Genomic DNA, 23256 nt, shown 5'->3' with positions numbered 1-23256 from the left:
TTTAACAACAAAACATTGGTGTAAACTTTCTCAGACAAGAAATGACTCATCAAGAATTTAGACAATTAAATATAGAAAGGTTTCAGTCCCAGCAAATGTTTTAGTTCATCAGGATTAGCTCTGAGGATGAAGTGCCTTTGTTTGACCTTCTCTTTTCTATTTGTGAATACTGTTCACTCTATGCCTATCTCTACTCAAAATCAAGCAATGGAAATATCTCAAAATGACTTGAACTATGCACAGGTTTGTAATATTTAACAATCCTTCATAAATGTATTTGTAGGTTTGATATTGTGATAATTTTACCTTTTTTTATAAAAGTAGAGGAGATAGTAATGCAGTAGGGTTCACTCTAATTGTATTTTTTTCTGAACAGGAATTCATTAAACAGTTCTATACCTTTGGTCATGGTTCAAAAAGTCTCATAGAAAGTAAGGACTCCTTATCAAGAAAGATTAAAGAATTGCAAAAATTCTATGGACTGCAGGAAACAGGGGAACTAAACCATGAAACGATGGGAGTAATGAAAGCACCTCGATGTGGTTTTCCTGATCTCGCTCACTATCAACTCTATCCGGGGAGACCTCGATGGATGAAGCCATTTGTCACATACAAGTAAAGAATTTGAATAATGTATTCCTTTTTATTTTGGTTGAATATAAAAAATGATAAAACCATGTTTTTCCTTCCTAAAGTATAGTGAACTATCTACCTCAACTAAGCTACTTTGAGATAGAAGATGCCATATGGAGGGCTGTGAATATTTGGCAAAAAGTAACCCCACTGAATTTTGTCAGAGTCCATGATATGGAAGCTGATATCATGATTTCCTTTGAAGGACGTGGTATGTTATCATTTTTAAATTCATTGCTCATGAGCAAAGAAGAAACTTATCTATTTACTTTTTTATTCATCCTCTTTAAATTCATTTCACAGTAACACAGGCTGTTTAGCAAAACATAAATTGCATGAATTAAATCTATCTGAAATTTGGTTGTGATAATTTAAAGTAAATATTAATGATATTAATTCATATCCTCCTTCAGTGTTTATGACTCTCAGTTGGGTTGAATTTGAGTACCTTGTATCTTTTTGAGTAAACTAGCATCATTTTCAAAAATAACAGTGTCATTTAAGAGGTTCATTAGGGAATCATTATTGGCAGTTGATGTTCAGGATTCATGACTGGAGTGGCTGTCTCAAGCAAGGTGCAATATTTTCAATAATCATTGGGATGATCTTGTTAACAACATAATAACCTTGGAATAAAACATGAGCTTGCCTGGATGGGTGCAGCTCCAACAACACTCAAGAAGCTTGACACCATCCAGGACAAAGTAGCCTCTTGATTGGCACGACATCCACAAGCATCTACTCCCTTCACCACCGACGCTCAGTAGCAGCAGTGTGTACTATCTATAAGAAGCCTGGCAGAAATTGACAAAAGATCCTTAGACACCATCTTCCAAACCTATGACCACTTCCATCGAGTAGGGCAAAGGCAGCAGATTCATGGGAACTCCACACCTTGCAATTTCCCCACCAAGACACTTACCACCCTGACTTGGAAATATATTGCCGTTCCTTCAGTGACACTGGGTCAAAATCCTGGAATTCTCTCCCTCAGGGCATTGTGGGTCAACCCACAGCACATGCACTGTAATGGCTCAAGAAGACAGCTCACCACCACCTTCTCAAGGGCAACTAGGGATGGGCAAGAAATGCTGGATAGCCAGTGACACCCACGTCGCATGAGTTCATAGAAAAAAGTTAACTGATAATAGCAATTTCTTAGACATAGTCACTCCTGTTAATCTATTCAAGTTTTCCTAATTGCAATGATGATGTGCACATTTACATTGCTTAATGACTAAAATGTTTTAGTGTTGTTTATCTTATAATTCACAACAGTAATTGGTAAGTAAAAGTCTGTGCCTCACCTGTTGGGGCTGGTAAGGGTTTGAAGCTGCACAGCTCTGTGACTGAGCCAACAGCGTCAGAAACTTGACTGTTGTTTGGCCTTGCACGGTGAGTTCAAAGACCAAGCCACCTCCAGGAAATAGCTCCCTGGTTTCTTATCCATTAGGCACAGCTTCTGGACCCCCATTTAGAGCTGATGCTTGTATGCTGGACTCTGTGAAAACAAAATTTGCTTTAATACTTAATTTTAAGTGACAAACCCAATTTGAGATGCTTTAATAAAATGCCAGAAGTCACATGGCACGAGGTTATAGTCCAACAGGTTTATTTGAAATCACAAGCTTTTGGAGCCTCGCTCTTTCTTCAGATGATGAAGCAGTAGCACCCCAAATGCTGATGATTTCAAATTAACCTGTTGGACTATAACCTGGTGTCATGGGACTACTGTCCTCTTCCACCCCAGCTCAAAACCAGCACCTCCGTATCATTAATAAAATACAATAGTTATTAATGTTAGGATGTAATATTTTGTTAGTGCAAGGAAGGAAAACAAGTACATTCTAAGATGTTCTCTGACTGCTTCAGAGACAATTTTATATTTGTGATGATACAAACTAAAATGAACAGAAATTGGGAGCATCACTGGAAAACAGATAAAAATGTTTCACTTGCCTTGTGCCTCAACTTGTTGATCATACCCAGCGTGAAGTCATCCATTTTTATTGTTGCAATAGCCACAAATTCACAAGAAACACTGCAGAAGTTTGAATCGGGGTAAGGAAGGCTGTGGATATTAGCCAAAATTTTCTATTGCAATCTACCTGAAGTTTCAGTGTAATCAGACAGACGTCTGTGGGAATTAGGGTGGAGAGCCCTGATGCCAGATCTCCACCCAATTTAGCGCCCATCCTATTTTCTGTTCCCATGTCAAGTGGCTGAGGAAATTTTGCTCTCAGAAAGGCTGAAACTAAATTTCAGGATGTTGGGATGCCATGCCCTGTTGTTTCTCACTAATCTCACTAAGGAGCAACAATTCCGATTAGTCAGACTTGCAACACCAGGAGTAGCTGGTTTCAAATGATGGAATTACTACATTCACTGAATGTTTAACCTCAGAACAAAGATTCAATTTACATGCAGGTCATACAAATTCATATAATAGATAACAAGAGAAGCTGGATCTCCAGGAATTTATAGCCCCCATGTCTTGCTCCTTCCTTTCCTCGTACTTCATCAAGATTGAAAGTGTTTTCACATCTTTATTCTGAGGTTAAATGTTCAGTGAATTGTTTATGCATGTAACAAATGTAGCCTTTGACACCAGCTCCCCATGTTCCTCGTGCTGTGGGGCTGACAGACTGGAATTCCATCATTATTGTCTCTTGTAACAGAGTACTGAGAAACTGCACGCAGAATACGGCATCCAACATCTTGTAATTTAGTTTCAGCTGTTCTGAAAGCAAAATTTATGAAAATGATTTGGGTGTGAACATAGGAGGTATGGTTAGTAAGTCTGCAGATGACAGCAAAACTGGTGGCACAGTGGACTGTGAAGGAGATTAACTTGGAGTACAACAGGACCTTGATCAGATGGGCCGATGGGCCAAGGAGTGGCAGATGGAGTTTAATTTAGATAAATATGAGGTGCTGTATTTTGGGAAGGCAAGTCAGGGCAGGACTTATACACTTAAGATAGTAGAAACTGCCGATGCTGGAGAATCTGAGACAACACGGTGTGAAGGTGGATGAACACAGCGGGCCAAGCAGCAGCAGAAGAGCAGGAAAGCTTGATGTTTCTGGTCAGAACTGTTTTGAAGAAGGGTCTCGAACCGAAACATCAAGCTTTCCTGCTCTTCTGATGCTGCTTGGCCTGGTGTGTTCATCCAGCTTCACACCAGGACTTACACACTTAATGGTAAGATCCTGAGGAATGTTACTGAACAAAGAGACCTTGGAGTGCAGGTTCATAGTTCCTTGAAAGTGGATACACAGGTAGTCAGGATAGTGAAGAAGGAATTTCGTACACCTTTATTGGTCAGTGCATTGAGTATAGGAGCTGGGAGGTCATGTTGCAACTGTACAGGGCTTTGGTTAGGCCACTTTTGGAATATTGGAATAATGCATGCAATTCTGGTCTCCCTGCTATAGGAAAGATACTGTTGAAGTTGAAAGGGTTCAGAAATTATTTACAAGGGTGTTGCCAGGGTTAGAGGGTTTGAGCTATAGGGAGAGTCTGAATAGGGTGGAGGTATTCTCCCTGGAGCATCAGGAGTTGAGAGGTGATCTTGTAGAGGTTTATAAAATCCTGAGGGGCATTGTTAGACTGAATTGGCAAGGTTCTTTATTCATTAATGGGATGAGTTAGTCGCTGGCTAGGCTAGCATTTATTGCCCATCCCTAATTGCCCAGACGACAGTTACAAGTCAACCACATTGCTGTGGGTCTGCAGTCACATGTACACCAGACCAGGTAAGAATGGTAGCTTCCTTACCTAAAGGGCTCATGGACCACCCGAATTTTTCCCACAATCAATAGTGGATTCATGGTCATCATCAGACACTTGGTTCCAGATATTTTATTGAATTCAAATTCCACCATCCACCATGGCAGGATTCAAACACCTGTTCCCAGAACATTATCTGAGTCTCTGGATTAACAGTCCAGTGATAATACCACTAGGCCATCATCTTTTCTCCAGGGAAGGGGTGTCCAAAACTAGAGGGCATAGGTTTAAGGTGGGGATGGTGAAAGGATGGAGGGAGAGCAGTTAGCATGATCCGGTCTTGGTAAAATCTGTCAGAAAGCATGTTATTATTAGATGTTTAGAAAATCACTTATTGGGAAAAGTGAGCATGGATTTTTGGAGATTAGACAAACCCGGGATTTTGTGAGGATGTTACTAGCAGAGTCAAGAGCAAACCAGGGGATGAGGTGATTTGGATTTCCAGAAAGGTTTTCATGAAGCCCCCACTACAGGACTGGGGGTAATACACTAGAGTGGGTTGATGTTTGGTTAATGGGAAGAAAATTGAGAGGAGCAGCCAATGGCTCAATATCAGACTTTGATGGGGGTAATTGCAATTTTTCAAAGTTTGCAGATGGCACACTTGGTGGAAATGTGGTTTGTGAGCAGGATGCAATGATGCTTCAATGGGAGTTAAAAGCAAAACATGGCAAATGCTGGTGATCTTGAACAAAAGAAAGCAGAATGTGCTGAGAAACTCAGCTGGTCTGGCAGCATAAGCGGAGAGAGAAACAAGGTTACAGTTTGGTGTCTGATATGATTTTAAGAGATTTGACATCTCTGTCAAGGTTCCATTTAACTTTCAACAAGTAGAACAGTCTGAACTTCACCAATATTTTAATATCGCTGAAACTCCTCATCTGAGGAACCATTTTCATAAACCTTTCCTGCTGCATCTCTAAAGTTATCATATTCTTTCTAAACAGGATATGATACAGCAGATGAGCTGAGCCAATATTTTACATAGACTTAATCATAGTTTTCCTTCTTCTGAACTCTTCTCCTGATGATAATTTACAGGGTACTCTGTACTTTATTAACCACACTCTAGATATGGCCTCACACCTGTAACAGTTTATGTGCACACATCAACCAGGTCTCTGTGAACCCATAACCCCTTCTAAAATTTACTCAGAAACAATAAAAGATAGGAACAAAAACAAAGTTGCTGGAAAAGCTCAGCAGGTCTGGCAGCATCTGCTAAGAAAAATGGGGGCGGCACGGTGGCTCAGTGGTTAGTACTGCAGCCTCACAGCTCCAGGGACCTGGGTTCGATTCCAGCCTCTGACGACTGTCTGTGTGGAGTTTGCACATTCTCCCTGTGTCTGCGTGGGTTTCCTCCAGGTGCTCTGGTTTCCTCCCACAGTCCAAAGATGTGCAGGCTAGGTAGATTGGCCCTGCTAAATTGCCCGTAGTGTTCAGGAGTGTGTGGATTATAGGTGAATGGGTCTGGGTGGGATACTTCAAGGGGCGGTGTGGACTTGTTGGGCTGAATGGCCTGTTTCCACACTGTAGAGAATCTAATCTAAAAAAAAGACAGGGTTAACATTTTGGGTCCGGTGATCCTTTCTCAGAACAGTTCTGAGGGTGGGTCACCAGACCTGAAACATTAACTCTGTCTTTTCCTTCACAGATGCTGCCAGGCCTGCTGAACTTTTCCAGAAACTTTGTTTTTGTTCCTGATTTACAACATCCACAGTTCTTTCAGTTTTTATTATAATAGAAGAGAGGATCAGGAGGAGGCTATTCAACTCTTCTAATCTGCTCCACCATTCAATATGATCACGGCTGCTGACTGGCCTCAATACCCTCAAAATTTTCTAATTCAGTGAGTGGAGGAACCTAATAGAGGAGCAAACCTTGACCTTCTCTTGTGAATTCATTTACTGGCTCGCAGCTGCAGAAGGGCTACCAACACCAAGAGGTTATGGTGAAGCTGTACAAAACTCTGGTGCGGCCGCGCTTGGAGTATTGTATACAGTTCTGGTCACCGCAGTATAAGAAGGATGTGGAAGCTTTGGAAAGGGTGCAGAGGCGATTTACTAGGATGTTGCCTGGTATGGAGGGAAGGTCTTACGAGGAAAGGCTGAGGGACTTGAGGCTGTTTTCATTAGAGAGAAGAAGGTTGAGAGGTGACTTAATTGAAACACATAAAATAATCAGAGGGTTAGATAGGGTGGATAGGGAGAGCCTTTTTCCTAGGATGGCGATGGCGAGCACGAGGGGGAATAGCTTTAAATTGAGGGGTGAAAGATATAGGACAGATGTCAGAGGTAGTTTCTTTACTCAGAGAGTAGTAAGGGAATGGAACGCTTTGCCTGTAACGGTAGTAGATTCGCCAACTTTAGGTACATTTAAGTCATCATTGGACAAGCATATGGACGTACATGGAATAGTGTAGGTTAGATGGGCTTGAGATCGGTATGACAGGTCGGCACAACATCGAGGGCCGAAGGGCCTGTACTGTGCTGTAATGTTCTATGTTCTATGTTCTATCAAAGACCCATCACAACCTGGTAATGGCCCCCTACAACCTCTTCCATCAGACCAAACACACCCACCAGCAGGTTCAGGTACAGCTTCTTCCCAGCCATTATTAGGCCGATGGGTGGACTTGCCAACATCAAACAATGTTGATCTTTCCTAATGCACGCCCTGTGCAACTTAACCCTTACTGCCTCTGTGTAAGGTTTTCTTTCACCCTATGATGCTTGCTTACTACGATCTGCTTGGACTGCTTGTCAACAAAGCTTTTTATTGTATTTTGGTAAATATGACAATAAATCAATCAAATAAGGCAGGGCAAGTGCCTGAGGTATCAGCGGAGCAGCACTCAGGAGCCGGTGAAGGTAATTCTACTAGTTTTAAAATATTTATGGAGAAGGATAGACTGGATTTAAAAGTTAAATACCCAAATTACAGTAAGGGCAAATAGATGGTTGGAAAGTAGGAGGTCTTCAAAAATGAAATAATGAGAGTCTAGAGACAGTATGTCCCTGTTAGTGTGAAGGGCAAGGCTGGAAGGTGTGGGGAATGCTGGATGACTAGAGAAATTGAGGCTCTGGTCAAGAAAAGAAGAAGGCACATGGCAGGTATAGACAGTTAGGATCACGTGAATCCCTAGAAGAGTGTAAGGGCAGTAGGAATATATACTTAAGAGTGAAATCAGGAGGGCAAAAAGAGGACATGAGATAGCTCTGGCAAATACGGTTAAGGAGAATCCAAAGTGATTCTACAAATATATTAATGGCAAAAGACCAACGAGGGAGAGAATAGGGCTCCTTAAAGATCAACAATTGTTGAACGTTGCTGTAGAACAGCAGGAAATGGGTGAGATGCTAAGTGAGTATTTTGAGTCAGTATTTATTGTGAAGAAGGAAATGGAAACTAGATAACTTGAAGAGTTAAACAGTGATATCTTGAAAAATGTCCAGAAAAGGAGGAGCTGGATATCTTAAGATGCATAAAAGTGGATAAAAACCAGAGACCAGATTGGGTGGTACCCCAGAACTCTGTGGGAAGCTAAAGGAAGTGATCACTGGGCCCCTTGCTGAGATTTTTGTATCATCAACAGCCACAGCTGAGGTGCCAGAAGACTGGAGGGCTGTGAAAGTGGTGCCATTGGTTAAGAAAGGTGGTAAGGAAAAGCCTGGGAACTATAGGCTATTGAGCCTGATGTCAGTGGTAGGTAAGTTGTTAGAGGGGATTCTGAAGGACAGGACTTACATATTTGGGAAGGCAAGGACTGATTAGGGATAGTCAACATGGCTTTGTGCATGGAAAATTGTGTCTCACTAACTTGGTTGAGTGTTTTGAAGAAGTGACAAAGACAATTGATGAAAGCAGAATGATGGATATTGTTTATACGGACATCAGTAAGGTGTTCAACAAGGTTCCATATGATAGACTAGTTAGCAAGGCTAGATCACATGGAATCCAGGGAGAGCTAGGCATTTGGATACAAAATTGGCTTTTAGTAATTGACAGAGGGTGGTGGTGGAGGGTTGCTTTTCAGACTGGAGGCCTATGACCAGTGGTATGATACAAGGATCAGTGTTGGGTCCACCATTTTTGTCATTTATATAAATGACTAGGAACAAAATTAAGGAACAGGTGCTCGAGGGTCATAATCTCTGGATTACTGCCCAAGCCACGTGCAAATTGGCTTAGGGATAAGAAAATTAGGGAAGTGAACATGTGGCTAAGGGAGTGGTGTGGAAAAGAGGGGTTCCATTTCATCGGGCATTGGCATCAGTTTTGGAATGCGGGGGGGTGTAATCAGTACCGATGGGACGGTCTCCACCTGAACCGATCTGGAACCAGTGTTCTAGCGAAAAGGATAAATAGTGTGGTCACTAGGACTTTAAACAAGTGAGTCAGGGGGAAGGGAAAGGGAAAACGACAGGGAGCATGATGATAAATAAAAAGGCAAGCAGCAGGTTAGCATGTGTGCAGGACGGTTTAAGTTCAAGGCAGACTGTGAATGAAGCAAAAAGGAAGGATAACTCAGGAGATATTATTAGAGATGTTGGAAATCATGAGGGTAGGAAAGCTAGCATAAAGGCACTTTACCTGAATGCTTGTAGCATTCGTATGAAGGTTGATGAGTTAACGAAACAAATCATCGCGAATGAAGATGATTTGGCAGCCATTACAGAGACACAGTTACAGGATGGTCACGACTGGGAGTTAAATATCCAGGGGGACCAGACTATTCAGAAGGACAGACAGGAAGGTAAGGGAGATGCTGTAGCTCTGATATTCAAGGACAACATCAGGGCGGTGCTGAGAGATGATGTAGGTTCTATGGAGAATGAGGTTGAATCCATTTGGGTGGAAATTAGAAATTCTAAGAGGAAAAAGTCACTGATAGACATAGTCTATAGGCCACCAAATAATAACATCACATTGGGGCGGGCAATAAATAAAGAAATAACTAATGCCTTTAAAAATGGTAAGGCAATTATCATGGGGGATTTTAATCTACATGTAGATTGGTCGAACCAGCTCAGTCAGGGTAGCCTTGAGGAGGAGTTCATTGAGTGTGTCCGAGATAGTTTTCTGGAACAATATGTAATGGAACCAACAAGGGAGCAAGCTATCCTAGATCTGGTCCGGTGTAATGTGACAGGAATAATTGGTGACCTCACAGTTGGGGATCCTCTTGGAAGGTGTGATCATAGTTTGGTTGAATTTAGAATTCAGATGGAGAGTGTGAAGATAAAATCCAATACCAGGTCCCCATACTTGAACAAGGGGGACTAAACAAAGATTTTATAGTGGGTCAGTTGACGAGCAGTGGAGGACTTTCAAAGCAATTTTTCAAAGTGCTGAGCAAAAGTATACTCCAATGAAAAAAAGAGGCTGTAAGAAAAGGGGTAATCTGCCATGGGTGTCTAAGGAAATAAAGGAGGCATACAAAGGGCCCAAAAACAGCATGAAACTAGAAGATTGGGAAAACTTTCAAGGTCAACAGAAAGCCACAAAAAGAGCAATAAAGGAAAACAAGATAGAACATGAGAAAAAAACTAGCATAGAATATAAAGATAGACAGCAAAAGTTTCTATAAATATATAGAACAAAAAAGAGTGGCTAAAGTAAACGTTGACCCTTTAGAGGATGAGAAGGGGAATTTCGTTATGGGGTATGATGAAATGGCCGAGGCTTTGAACAGGTATTTTGTATCGGTCTTCACAGTGGAGGACACTAATAACATGCCAGTAATTGACAAAGAGACGAAGGTAGGTGAGGACCTGGAAACAATCATTATTACGGAAGAGGTAGTGTTGGGCAAGCTAATGGTGCTAAGGATGGATAAGTCTCCTGGCCCTGATGAAATGCTTCCCAGCGTACTAAAAGAGGTGGTGGTAATTTTCCAAAATTCACTGGACTCTGGGGCAGTCCCAGCAAATTGGAAAACAGCAAATGTGACGCCACTGTTTAAAAAAGGGAGGTAGATGAAAGACGGGGAATTATAGACCAGTTAACTTAACTAGTGTAGTGGAGAAGATGCTTATGTCTATTATCAAGGAAGAAATAGCAAGGCATCTTGATAAAAATTGTCTCATTTGGCAGGCACAGCATGGGTTCATGAAGGGCAGTTCATGCTGGACAAATCTTCTGGAATTATATGAAGATATTCTGAGCCAGGTGGACAATGGGCATCCAGTGGATGTGCTGTACCTCGACTTCCAAAAGGTCTTCAACAAGGTGCTGCACAAGAGGCTGCTGCATAAGATAAGGATGCATGGTGTTAGGGGTAAAGTATTAGCATAGATAGAGGATTGGTTGACTAACTGAAAGCAAAGAGTAGGGATAAATGAGTGCTATTCTGGCTGGCAATCAGTGATTAGTGGTGTGCTTCAGGGATCGGTGTTGAGAATGCAATTATTTACAATTTATCTCGATGATTTGGAGTTGGGGACCATGTGTAGGGTGTCAAAGTGGCAGAGCAAAGTGTGCAGAGGACTGTGAAACTTTGCAGAGGAACATAGATGCATTGAGTGAGTGGGCAAAGGTCTGGCAGATGGAATACAATATAAATAAATGTGAAGTCATATATTTTGGTAGGAGTAATAGTAAAAAGGATTATTAATTGAATGATAAAAAGTTGCAGCATGCTGCTATGCAGAAGGACCTGGGTGTCCTTGTACATGAATCACAGAAGGTTGATCTGCAGATACAATAAGTAATTAGGAAGGCAAATGGAATTTTGTCCTTCATTGGTAAAGGAATTGAGTTTAAAAGCAGAGAGGTTATGTTGCAGCTGTACAAGGTGCTGGTGAGGCCACACCTGGAGTACTATGTGCAGTTTTGGTCTCCTTACTTGAGAAAGGATGTACTGGCACTGGAGGGGTGCAGAGGAGGTTCACTAGGTTGATTCTGGACTTGAGGAGCTTGACTTATAAGGAGAGACTGAGTAGATTGGGATTATATTCATTGGAATTCAGAAGATTGAGGGGGGTTCTTATAGAAACATATCAAATTATGAAGGGAATAGATAAGCTAGAAGTAGAGAAGATGTTCCCACTGGCAGGTGAAGCTAGGACAAGAGGGCATAGCCTCAAGGTTAGAGGGAGCAGATTTAGGACTGAATTGAGAAGGAACATCTTCACCCAGAGGGTTATTAATCTATGGAATTCCTTGCCCAGTGAAGTAGTTGACAATACTTCAGTAAACGATTTTAAAGCTAAGGTAGATTTTTTTGAATAATAAAGGAATTAAGGGATACAGTGGGAGCTTGGGTAAGTGGACCTGTGTCCACGAAAAGATCAGCCATGATCTTACTGAATGGTGGAGTGGGCTTGAAGGGCCGAACGGCCTACTCCTGCTCCTAGTTCTTCTCTTCTTATGTTCTTAAGTAAATGTAGGAGGAATTGTTAGCAAAATTTGCCAATGACACCAAAATTGATGGTATAGTGGACAGTAAGAAGGTTACCTCAGAGTGCAACGGTACTTTGATCAGATGGGCCAATGAGCCAAGGAGTGACAGATGGAGTTTAACTTTGATAAATGTGATGAAAGGAATATCAGCGAAGGACTTATACACTTACACATGGATAGAGTGAATATCAAGGTCTTTTCTCTGGGGCGGGGATGTCCAAAATTGGAGTGCATAGGTGAGAGGGAAAAGATTTAAAAGGGACCTGAGAGACAATTTTTTTTAATGTAGAGGATGGTGCGTGTGTAGAATGAGCTGCCAGAGGAGGTAGGGGAGGCTGGTACAATTACAACAGTTAAAAGTCATCTGGGTGGGTACATGAATAGGAAGGGTTGAGAGAGATATGGGCCAAATGCTGGCAAATGGGATTAGATTAATTTAGGATATCTGGGTCAGCACAGATGAGTTGGACTGAAGGGTCTGTTTCTGTGCATTATAGATCTATGTTTCTATGATCCTAGTCCCCCCCTCCCTCCATAACCCTTGATTTCTTTAGTCATTTGAGCTATATCAACCCCCTTCTTCAAAACACACAAAGTTGTGGCTTCAGACGCTTTGTGTGGTTGTGAATTTCACAGGTTTACCACTCTCTGGGTGAAGAAATTTCTCTTCATCTCAGTGCTAAATGGTTTACCCTTCACCTTTAAACTATGATCCCTGGCTCTGAGCTCCCTCACCAGTAGGAACATCCATCCTGCATCAAATTGGCCTTGTCTTGCTTCAACCTATGTTTTAGATTGCTGCTCCCTAGCTCCATACCAAAATGAAGCACTTCCCATTTCTCCACATTGAACTTCATCTGCCACATTAAAATCTCAGCGCTTTAAATTTAATATACAATTTGTCCAAACATTCAATTGATCTCTCTAGGTCCTTTTAAACTTCCACACTGGCTGCCCCACAACACTTCACACTATCACCCAAAATGTTGTAATTATTTGCCAATTTGTATTAATACAATAGGACGAACCGAGGTTATAACAATGGCCTCTGGGGAGCTTTACCAAACATCAAACAAAATCACCATTACGCCCTGCTTCCTCTCAGCCAGTTTCGTTCTCATCCTTTGTGCAGCATTTTATAATGTGTCTTTTGGGAGGCCGTGTACATCACATCAACAGCATTACTCTCGTCAACCCTCTCTGTTAAGGCCAGTCAGAGAATCACTAACCCTCCTTAACAAATCTATACTGGCTTTTCTTAAACAACTTGCACTTACATAAGTGACTATTAATTATGTGCTGAATGCTAATTTCAAAAAAAAGCTTTCCCACCACCTGGATTAAACTAACAATAGTTGCTGGGAGACAAAAGACAGAGGCTATAGGTGTGAAGCTGGAAAAGCACAGCAACTTCACCCAAACTATTGATTTTCCTGCTCCTCAGATGCAGTGTGACCTGCTCTGCTTTTCCAGCCTCACACTTATGTAGAATGTGATTGCTGGGCTTGTCTTTATGTCCTTTTTTCAAACGAGAATTTCCATTTGCAAAGCCTCTGGCCCCAACATAGAAATTTATTGACAGTGCCTTCAGACTTTCCACTCCCTCAGATGCTCCTTATCCAACACAGTTACATACAGAAAGCTTATCTAGTGTCATTGGCTTATCAGTTTTATATCCGTCTAGTAACTGAATTACAAAGCGAAGGTGCTGGTGTGGGACTCGGGTGGACAAAGTCAAAAATCACATGACAGCTTAGAGTCCAACTGGTGCATTCGAAGAGACAAGCTTTTGGACCCTCGTTCCTTCTTCAGGTGTCAGTGAGAGACATGGAATTTATAAGCAAAAGATCAAAGGGTCATAGAACTGATGTGATGTCAAACGAACCCAAACTACGGGAACTAGTAAAGCCTTTAGTCATCTCAGGGCAGTGACTTGAAAGAAATTCCAGGTTTTGCATATTAATCAATTGAAATCTGCATCTCCTTTCTAACTGATTAAAGATTTAACAGTCTATTTAGGTTTGTTCAATACATTTACATCAGTCCTATGACCCTTTGATCTTTTGCTTATAAATTCTGTGTCTGATGCCACCTCTCTGACTGACACCTGAAGGAGGAGTGAGGCTCAGAAAACTTGTGTATTCAAATAAACCTGTTGGACTATAACCTAGTGTGTGATTTCTGACTTTGTCTGAATTACTGCCCCTTTCACCGTAACCTGGATATCACCTGCTTCTTTGGTAAGAACAAATGTAAAATATTCATTTAATGGCTCAGCCATGCCCCTGGTTTCTTGTGTAAGTTCTGTTTTTGGTCCCTAAATGGTCTCATTCCAGCTTTTACCAATTGTTTGTACTTAGAGTCCGATTTTTTTATTTGGATAGATGTGAGTTGTGTTATGTTTTCAGATAGATTGTCACTGTGAAATCTTCGGTAATTTCTTGTTATATCTCACCTCATAAAACAGCTCCCCTGCCCCATGGCATCCCTAAGGATGATCTGATTTCCACCACAGCTGACCATGTGTCATTCCTGGAACAATTTGTCACTCAGAAAATGTGTACTGGAAGACTAGCATGCCTTTCATCCAGACCATCATTAAAAGGATGGACATTCAGTGGGTATCTGGGGCTGCCCTGTTTGATCAAGAACATTTTCTGAAGAAAGCAGAGAAGGGAAAGATGGCACCACATTTCTCTGATGTGGGTCTCGAGGTCCTGGTACAGAGGCTGGTGCAAGGCTGGTGGCGATCAGTGGCCTTTGGACCATGGGTGACTGCACCTCTCACATGACCCTCTCTGTTCCCCTCATGCTCTCGTGTATCCTCACTTCTTGTTACTCTTGCCCACCTTCATAATCAATAATTACCCCTCACCCAAGCCTGCAGACCCCAGAGCTCAACTGTGCTCTCCACCTCCCTTACCCCTCAGTTTCTGTGGATGTTACTACCTTCAGTGACCTAACCCAGACAGCCCCAAGTGAGAATTACCCAGAGCACTGTTGGGGGGGTGGGGTGGGGTCTGTGGACATCTCCATGACCACGTTATCTCTGCACCTCCACCGCATCCAGGACTGGTCACTGTGGAGCCATGGGGCTAACCATAACCTACTCCTAATTGCAGAGGCATGGACACAGCACACCAAGTGGGCACCAGATTGTGGCCAATCCCTTGGACTGGTCCAGGAGGCTGCCCTGGGCTTATTGCACTATGGGTACCTCCAAGGATTTCAGTCAGAGCTCCTGCTATCAGATGTTGAGACCTGTTTACTGCACATGCAGTACATTGATCATGTAGGCTGCTGATATGTTGAGTAGATCTGAGCAGGATGCCTTTCCCTTTGACTGAGGACTACTGACCAGCAAGGCAACTTGCCCTGGTGTATGCATATGCTCTTTGACACAGCAAAGCAAGGCAAGGCATGGAGTTGATCAGTTTGCAGGTAGTATTGGTTGACTGTGCTCTAAGAGATCAAGCCTTATTCATCGCTCCAGTCAATCACGTTCACCAACAGTAAATCTGGTGCAACAACTTGTTTCACAGTCTGCCATTTGATAGACGCATGCCATCACCATGATGGATTTATTTCCCTTTCCTCGACATTATCTGATTTCAGCCCTGTCTTTTCTGGAACTTTCATCCACGTCTTTATTACCTCCAGACTAGATTATTCTGGAGCACCACTTCCAGATTCTTGGTAAACCTGACGAATTCCTGTTGTAATTGCCGTAACTTTCAGTTGTTCCCTGTTAATCCTCTGGTCACTGATTTATATGGGCTGACAATTAAACAAAGCATTGGTTTGCAAATTCTCATCTTTGGTTTCAAAACCTCTATGGTCTTGCTGCTCCCTGTGTCCATATTCCCCTCCAGCTATTACGAGGGGAGATAGTTTTAAAGTGAGTGGAGTTAGATATAGGGGAGACGTCAGAAGTAGGTTCTTTACTCAGAGAGTGGTAGGGGTGTGGAATGCATTGCTGGAGAGGGTAGTGGAGTCGGCCTCATTAGGGGCATTTAAGCAGCTATTAGATAGGCATATGGATGATAGTATAAGGTAGGGGCGGAGGTTAGATAGACCCTAGGTTTAGGGTAAAATTTCGACACAACATCATGGACTGAAGGGCCTGTACTGTGCTGTACTGTTCTGTGTTCTACACCTAGACCCAACTAAATCTAACCAATGAGCAAACCTCAATTTTAATCAGTCCACTTTAGCCAAGGAATCCCCAGCCTAAACATTGCTGGCTCGTGTTTAATCAAGCTTTCGATCATTCACCCTAATAGTTGCTCATGAAATTCTGGAATTTTTGTCTTGCACAGTTCCTGTGAAGCATCTTGGGTTGTTTATTATGTTAAATATTTACAAGTTATTCTTGTTATTAACAAGAGTCACTGAACCTGAAACATTAATTTCTCTTCACAGATATGGCCAGACTGGCTGAGCTCTTCCAGTAATTTCTGTTTTTGTTTATTCCTAAGCATTTTGGCCCTATTCAGTCAGCTTTTATGTACTACCACCATGCATTAGGAGGTATAATGAACTCAATGCAACTATAAACCAATCTAGCTGTGGTTTAGTTTCTGACATCACTCTGTCTCCTTATCTTCATTCAATTGGTAGTTCATGGCGATAGTTTTCCATTTGATGGACGTGGCGGGACTTTGGCTCATGCATTTTCACCTGGGCCAGGAATTGGAGGGAACATTCACTTTGATCAGGAGGAGAATTGGACATTGGGTCGCTATGGTAAAGATTCTCAATAAATTCACTTAAAATCCAGGACTTTTAGCGAGGGTTAAGCATTTAGTAATCTACATATACAGGCTGATCCAATTGATTCCATTAATCCAGTTAAGTCTTCATTTAGATAGGTATCTCAACAAATAAAAACACATTGACCTCTTGTTGAGGTAATTGGATAGTTGTTTTACTGGAAGTGTTACAAATAATCTGAATTCCTGGCTTCTTTTGATCTGTGGTTCTCAAAGGGCAGAGTTCTACAGTTAGAGCCATTGAACGATCGAAATGATCCAGTACAGAATGGGGCCATTTGATCCAGCTAACACATGCCAACCCAAAGACACCAAGATGCCCTTTCTAATCCCATCTGTCTGCACACACACCCACCCAAAGCCCTGCAGCTTACAGCATTGAAGGTGCAGTTCCAGGTACTTTCTAAAAGAGATTAGGGTCTCTGCCTCCACCACCAACTCAGGCAGTGAATTCGACACCCTCTGTGTAAAATGTTTTTCTCACTAATCCTTCTCCCAGTTAGCTTGAATCGATGACCCCTGGCAAAGGGAAATAGGTTCCTCCTGCCTACCCTGTCTCTGCCCCTCACAGTTTTGTATACCTCAATCATGTCATCCCTCAGCCTTCTCTGTTCCAAGGAAAACAACTCCAACCTCTCTAATCTCTCCTCGTAGCTATAATTCTCCAGCCTGGGTAATATTGTAATAAATCTTCTCTGCACTCTCTCCAGAACAATTACGTCATTCCTGTAAAGCGGTGACCAGGATTGCACACAGTACTCTAGCTGTGGCCTCATCAGTGTTTTACACAGTTTCATCTTTGTATCCTTACTTCTGTACTGTATACCTCTGCCAATGAAGGACAGTATTCCAAATGCCTTCTTTACAACTTTATCCACCTGTACTACTGCCTTTAGGGACCTTTGTATTTGCCAAGATTTCTCACTTCATCTCCACCTCTCAGTATATTCCTATTTATTGTATGTTCCCTTTTAGTCTTCGACCTCCCTAAGTGCATGGCCTCAAACTTATCAGAGTTGAACTCCATCCACCACTTTCCTGCCCACTCCACCAACTCATTTGGAGCTTACGCTAACCTACCCACCACGTGACCAATTTCTGTGACGTCTACAAATTCCCCAACTGTGCCCTGCCATGTTCAAGCCCAAACCATGAACGTATCAAACAAACAGCAGTGGCCCTGACACCAAACTGTGCAGAACACCAACTGAAACAGCTTTCCATTTGCAAGGGCAGCCTTTGACCACTATCCTTCGTTTCCTTTTACTGAGCCAACTTTGGATCCAATTTGACATGTTATCCTTTATGCCCTGGGCTTTGACATTTTTGACCAGTCTGTCATGTGGTACCTTCTCAAATGCCTTGCTATAAAATGACATCCACTGCACTGCCAACATCTATTTTCCTTGTCCCTTCGCCAAGGAATTCAATCACATTTGTAAGGCTTGACCTTCCCTTAACAAAGTCATGCTGACACTCCTTGACTGGTATCCAAAGTGAAAGAAAAAAGTCATTTATTGTCCAATTTGAACCTTTGTTAATTGGGCTTGACCTCAGTGGGAGAAAAACTCCTGTTAATTCTGAAATATTAACATGTCAGTTTGATGCCATAATGTTATTTTGGAATGCTAGTTGCAGGAGGTGCTGTTTATAATAGACAAAATAAAGAAGGTGGAAGGAAAGAGCCAGTGAAAATCTCAAGCTGTAGATGTATCATTATTCAATGCATGTCACACATTGTGAGGTTGCTTATAATGAAATTAATTATTTCCTTTACAGGTGTCAACTTATTTCATGTTGCTGTCCATGAATTTGGTCATGCACTGGGGCTTGGTCATTCCAGGCATCGCTCTTCTGTGATGTATCCCACATATAAATACGGTCAATCAAATATATTCTCTCTTTCATGGGATGATATCACAGCAATACAGAATCTATATGGTATGACCACATTATTTTTAACATGACAAATAGAAACAATATAATACTTAAGTTCATGAGCATTATGAAAAAAGAACATGTTGCACTGTCCTCTTGCTAACATTTGGATACTGATTCAGTAAAACTGGGTGGTTATCTGTTTAAAACGATCCCTAATGATATTTTCATCTTCTCCAATATTGCAAACATAATTTTATCATTCCAAAATGCATGTTGATTACGTTTCTTGTTTAAAAACAGATTTAAGTACTTCAGGTAAAAACAACAAATCAACATCACACACTCTTATATAATATTTTGCTTGAGTTTTCACAATTATCGTAACCTGTTCATTTAAATTGAATTTTCATGGCTTCCAGATGATGTGTTGGTTATGGATGTGAACTTGAAGAGTTCTGTTGATATATCTTGATTTGTTCCCTTGCTTTTTCTTTCTGAATGCGTCAGTGACAATGTGCCTTTCCCTCTGTTCCCTCCAATATGTACTTTCCCATGGGCACCTCATATGTCTCTGCTTTTAAAGGGAGGAATATTAAGACCTAGGGAGGGGTGCTTGGTAGATAAGTTTTTTCTAGAACAGTTTATTCCTCCTAATTTTTCCTAAATTGGTCACAAACTGATAGGACAGAAACAAACAGAATCAACGGAGAGAACAGAAACAGTGACAACAGAAAACAACAGAGTGCACATTGTAAAGGATAGGTGCTTCTCGAGACGGATTTGTGAGCAGTGCCATGATGCAATGGTGACACATAGTCCAGATAGACCTGCAGCTTAATTTTTATGACAGGCAATGAACTGCCAAAGCTGTCAAAGATTTGATCATCAATAATTTTCAATTATATTGAGAATATCTTCAACAAAATCAGATGTTCATCAATATGTAAAGTAACTTCCCGATTCTTTGGTGATCAGATGAGAAGTTGAACCTCCTGTTAATTAACATTCAACAGCATAATTAATATTTTGTGCACTCTTTTAGGAAGCTTGGAATCCTGTAAAAACAGGGATGAAAGGTCGAAGATGAAAGATCAGATATGAAAGATGCATCCATGTGGAATTACATACTATGCTGAAAAATGTCACTGTCCACCTGAATAGAAAAGGATTATAAATCACAGATAAATATGATTCACAGCTAGTTTAGTTCCATTAGCACCTGATTATGGAAATCGATGCTCATTTTTCACAATTTTTTCACAAAGCCTCCGTCGTAAAGGAGACTGTTATCCCAAAAGGGCCAGTCCCAGACCAGTCAAGACTAGTGTGGGGCAATGAGCCAGCTTATAATGACTCGGCATTCTCAATAGCAAGGACTTTCTCATTCCTAGCACCGGCTTCAACATGGAGCCAAATGTTAGGATCCTATTATAGTCTGCTAGGTCATAAACAAAGAGTCTACCACCAGCAGTTGATGGAACTAACCAAAAGTGAACATTTCAGATTTTAGAACCTTTATATAACTGGCAAACTGAAAGGGACTCAGACCGAATATTACATAGTCGGCTCCTGAAACCCCAAATTAAAGGTCATTTTGCATTTTATAACAAACATAACCAAATATGTCTTACAAAATATTTTATCACACTGCACACTACTGTCAGGTACATAGCATTTAGGATCACATCCCAACATCCCTTCAGTTTTCCAGCAGGCACACACTTCCCTGTCCTGTCTGGTCCAATCTTCCAGTCTCCTTCAATAATGATATCACTCAGCCTGAGCGTTCCAGAAATAACTTTCACCAGCAAAATACACCCTGACAAATTCCTTTTCCTTCCAGTCATCACTCCTGATGACCCACAATTTCACTGATTTCCCCTAATGAACCTGGCCCACTCCTGTTCCCATTCAGCCCCTTCAGCCTGTTGCACCGTTCAATGGGATCCTGGCTGATCCACGGCCTAACTCTGAATACCCGCCTTTGGCCCTCATTGTAAGTGCTGTTAAACTATATTTTACTCATTCAGTGGGGGAATATTGATTGCAAATAGCTGTCAAGGGGAAGTCTGTACAAGAAGAGATTTGTCCAGCAACAAATAACTGATTAGTCTGTGCTGTTGGAGACCAATTGTCAATAATAAAGGCCTTTGCCTGACAGCAGCTGTGTGATTGGCTCTTAGGCAGACTGTGGGGATGTACAATATGGCCAGAAGCCTTCAGACCTCCAAAATATAAAAAAGGAGGTGGTCTATCTCTCTCTCTCTCAAGCAAGCATGCAGGTATAGCAGGCAATGAAGAACGCTAATGGCATGTTGGCCTTCATAACAAGAGGAATTGAGTATGGGAGCAAAGAGGCCCTTCTGCAGCTGTACAGGGCCCTGGTGAGACCGCACCTGGAGTATTGTGTTCAGTTTTGGTCTCCCAATTTGAGGAAGGACATTCTTGCTATTGAGGGAGTGCAGCGTAGGTTCACATGATAGTCCCGCCATTCCGGGAATTGACCTTATGTTGAAAGATTGGAGCGATTGGGCTTGTATACTCTTGAGTTTAGAAGGATGAGAGGGGATCTGATTGAGACGTATAAGATTATTAAAGGATTGGACACTGTGGAGGCAGGAAGCATGTTTCCACTGATGGATGAGTCCAGAACCAGAGGACACAGTTTAAAACAAGGGGTAGGCCATTTAGAACAGAGTTGAGGAGAAACTTCTTCACCCAGAGAGTGGTGGATATATGGAATGCTCTGCCCCAGAAGGCAATGGAGGCCAACTCTCTGGATACTTTCAAGAAAGAGATAGATATGGCTCTTAAAGATAGTGGACTCAAGTGTTATGGGGATAAGGCAGGAACAGGATATGGATTGTGGATGATCGGCCATGATCATAATGAATGGTGGTGCTGGCTTGAAGGGCCGAATGGCCTACTCCTGCACCTATTGTCTATTGTCTCTCTGAATTCTCTCTGTCTCTTTCTCTCTCTCTCTCTGTATCTCTGTCTCTCTGTTTGTCTGTCTGCCTGTCTCTCTCTCTCCCTGCTTTAAAAAAAAACCTGGAGCCTGAAGAAAGCAAACTTATTTCCCACTCACCAGTTGTTGCAAGCTGTGGCTTTTAACCAGGAGCTAAGAAACTTTATAAAGCCTCACAGTGCCAGGAACCCAGGTTCAATTCCAGCCTCAGGTGACTGTCTGTGTGGAGTTTGCACATTCTCCCCGTGTATGCGTGGGTTTCCTCCGGGTGCTCCGGTTTCCTCCCACAGTCCAAAGATGTGCAGGCTAGGTGGATTGGCCATGCTAAATTGCCCGTAGTGTTCAGGGGTGTGTGGGTTATAGGGGGATGGGTCTGGGTGGGATGCTTCAAGGGGCAGTGTAGACTTGTTGGGCCGAAGGGCCAGTTTCCACACTGTAGGGTATCTAATCTAAAAAAAACAAGTGTTAACAATGAGACTAGATTCTCGCTAGTAAACAGTGAGACCTATATGCATTCACTAACATGCAATAACATCTCATCAGTACTGAACCACATGTTGTTTAAATGGAGTTTTCCATTTTCACTGCATTTGTTGACCATCCTGTACCTTTACCATAGTGTCCCACTGCCCAGCTGTCCTCCTGATTAAAGTGAATATTCCCTCCAATATCTGGCCCAGGTGAAAATGCACAAGCCAAGTCTTTCCACATCCATCAAATGGAAAACTATTACCACAAACTAACAAAGGAGTGAAAGTGAGAACACAGCAATGTCAGAAACTAAAGCACTGTTAGGTTGCTTCACTATTGCTTTGAGTTCATTATACTTCATGATGCATAGAGGCGATAAAAAGCAGTTGAACAACAATTACAATGAGGGTCAGGAACTCGCTATTAGAAAGTGCAGCAATCTCTTTCACAATTCTTGATTTTAAGACAGTCTTTCTTCCTATTTCAGTCCATAATCAAACCGACGGAAATATAAAAAGATCCAGTCTTTACTTTCAACATAGAAAATATTTGGAAGTAACTGGAATCTGATCAACATGAATTTGTGGTGAGACCCCTTGATTTGACGAACCGAGATTTTACTGTGTGGATCTATTGACTATACTAGGTGGGGAGATTGTTAATGTGTTCGATCTTGAAACATGGGAGATGATTGACAGGACAAAATGTAATATTTTTCCTTTAGTTTCCTTGACAAGATGGGCCTAAGAACTTCTCATTAATCCAATGCTATTCTTGTTGTGATCCTTCTCAAATCATGGTACAAGCTAGGGAAACCCAGGCTAACTCCTCCAATACAATGAAGGGATAGTAAAATCCATGTCTACTTTCAGTCATTACAACTATACTATTCAACTGTAATTTTAATCTTTCCCCTCTGCAGTAAATATTTCTATTCCTCTTTAGATTATACACAAATGTATCACCAAGAAGCTCCAGAACCACTAATAACAGATAAGTGCGATCCCTCCACATCATTTGATGCTGCTACCAGTGCTTATGGTGAAATATTGCTCTTCAAAAATAAGTAAAAATTTATTATCTATATCCTTGCCATTGTATAATACAGATATTCACATTTCTCCTTGATTCAAAAGCAGTTTGATGAAGGATACTTGTGTTTTAATGTGTTGATTAGATACTTTTGGCAGACACAGCCAGCCGTAGCAGGTGCCAAGTTGACTGCTATTCAGGATGTCTGGCTTGGCCTCCCTTCAAACATTGACGCTGCTTGTGAAATTCCTGAAGATGATATTATTTACTTTTTCAAAGGTGACCCAATTTATTCTGCATTGATT

General features: G+C 41.7%; 1 protein-coding gene across 1 annotated transcript in view; it reads left to right on the top strand.

Annotated features, from left to right (window-relative positions):
* The first annotated feature begins 207 nt into the window (after positions 1-207).
* LOC125453436 (uncharacterized) overlaps positions 208-23256 on the top strand; it is a 221303-nt gene continuing 198254 nt past the window's right edge. The window contains exons 1-7 of the mRNA XM_048533047.2: positions 208-243; positions 377-615; positions 696-844; positions 16448-16573; positions 18379-18480; positions 22865-22985; positions 23097-23230. Coding sequence (XP_048389004.2) covers positions 208-243; positions 377-615; positions 696-844; positions 16448-16573; positions 18379-18480; positions 22865-22985; positions 23097-23230 — 907 coding nt within the window. The remainder of the gene's footprint in view (positions 244-376; positions 616-695; positions 845-16447; positions 16574-18378; positions 18481-22864; positions 22986-23096; positions 23231-23256) is intronic.

This window comes from Stegostoma tigrinum, chromosome 6 (assembly GCF_030684315.1).
Source record: "Stegostoma tigrinum isolate sSteTig4 chromosome 6, sSteTig4.hap1, whole genome shotgun sequence".
NCBI classification, from domain to species: Eukaryota; Metazoa; Chordata; class Chondrichthyes; order Orectolobiformes; family Stegostomatidae; genus Stegostoma; species Stegostoma tigrinum.
The sequence above is the reverse complement of the archived record's forward strand: the minus strand, read 5'-3'. Positions and strand labels throughout refer to the sequence as shown.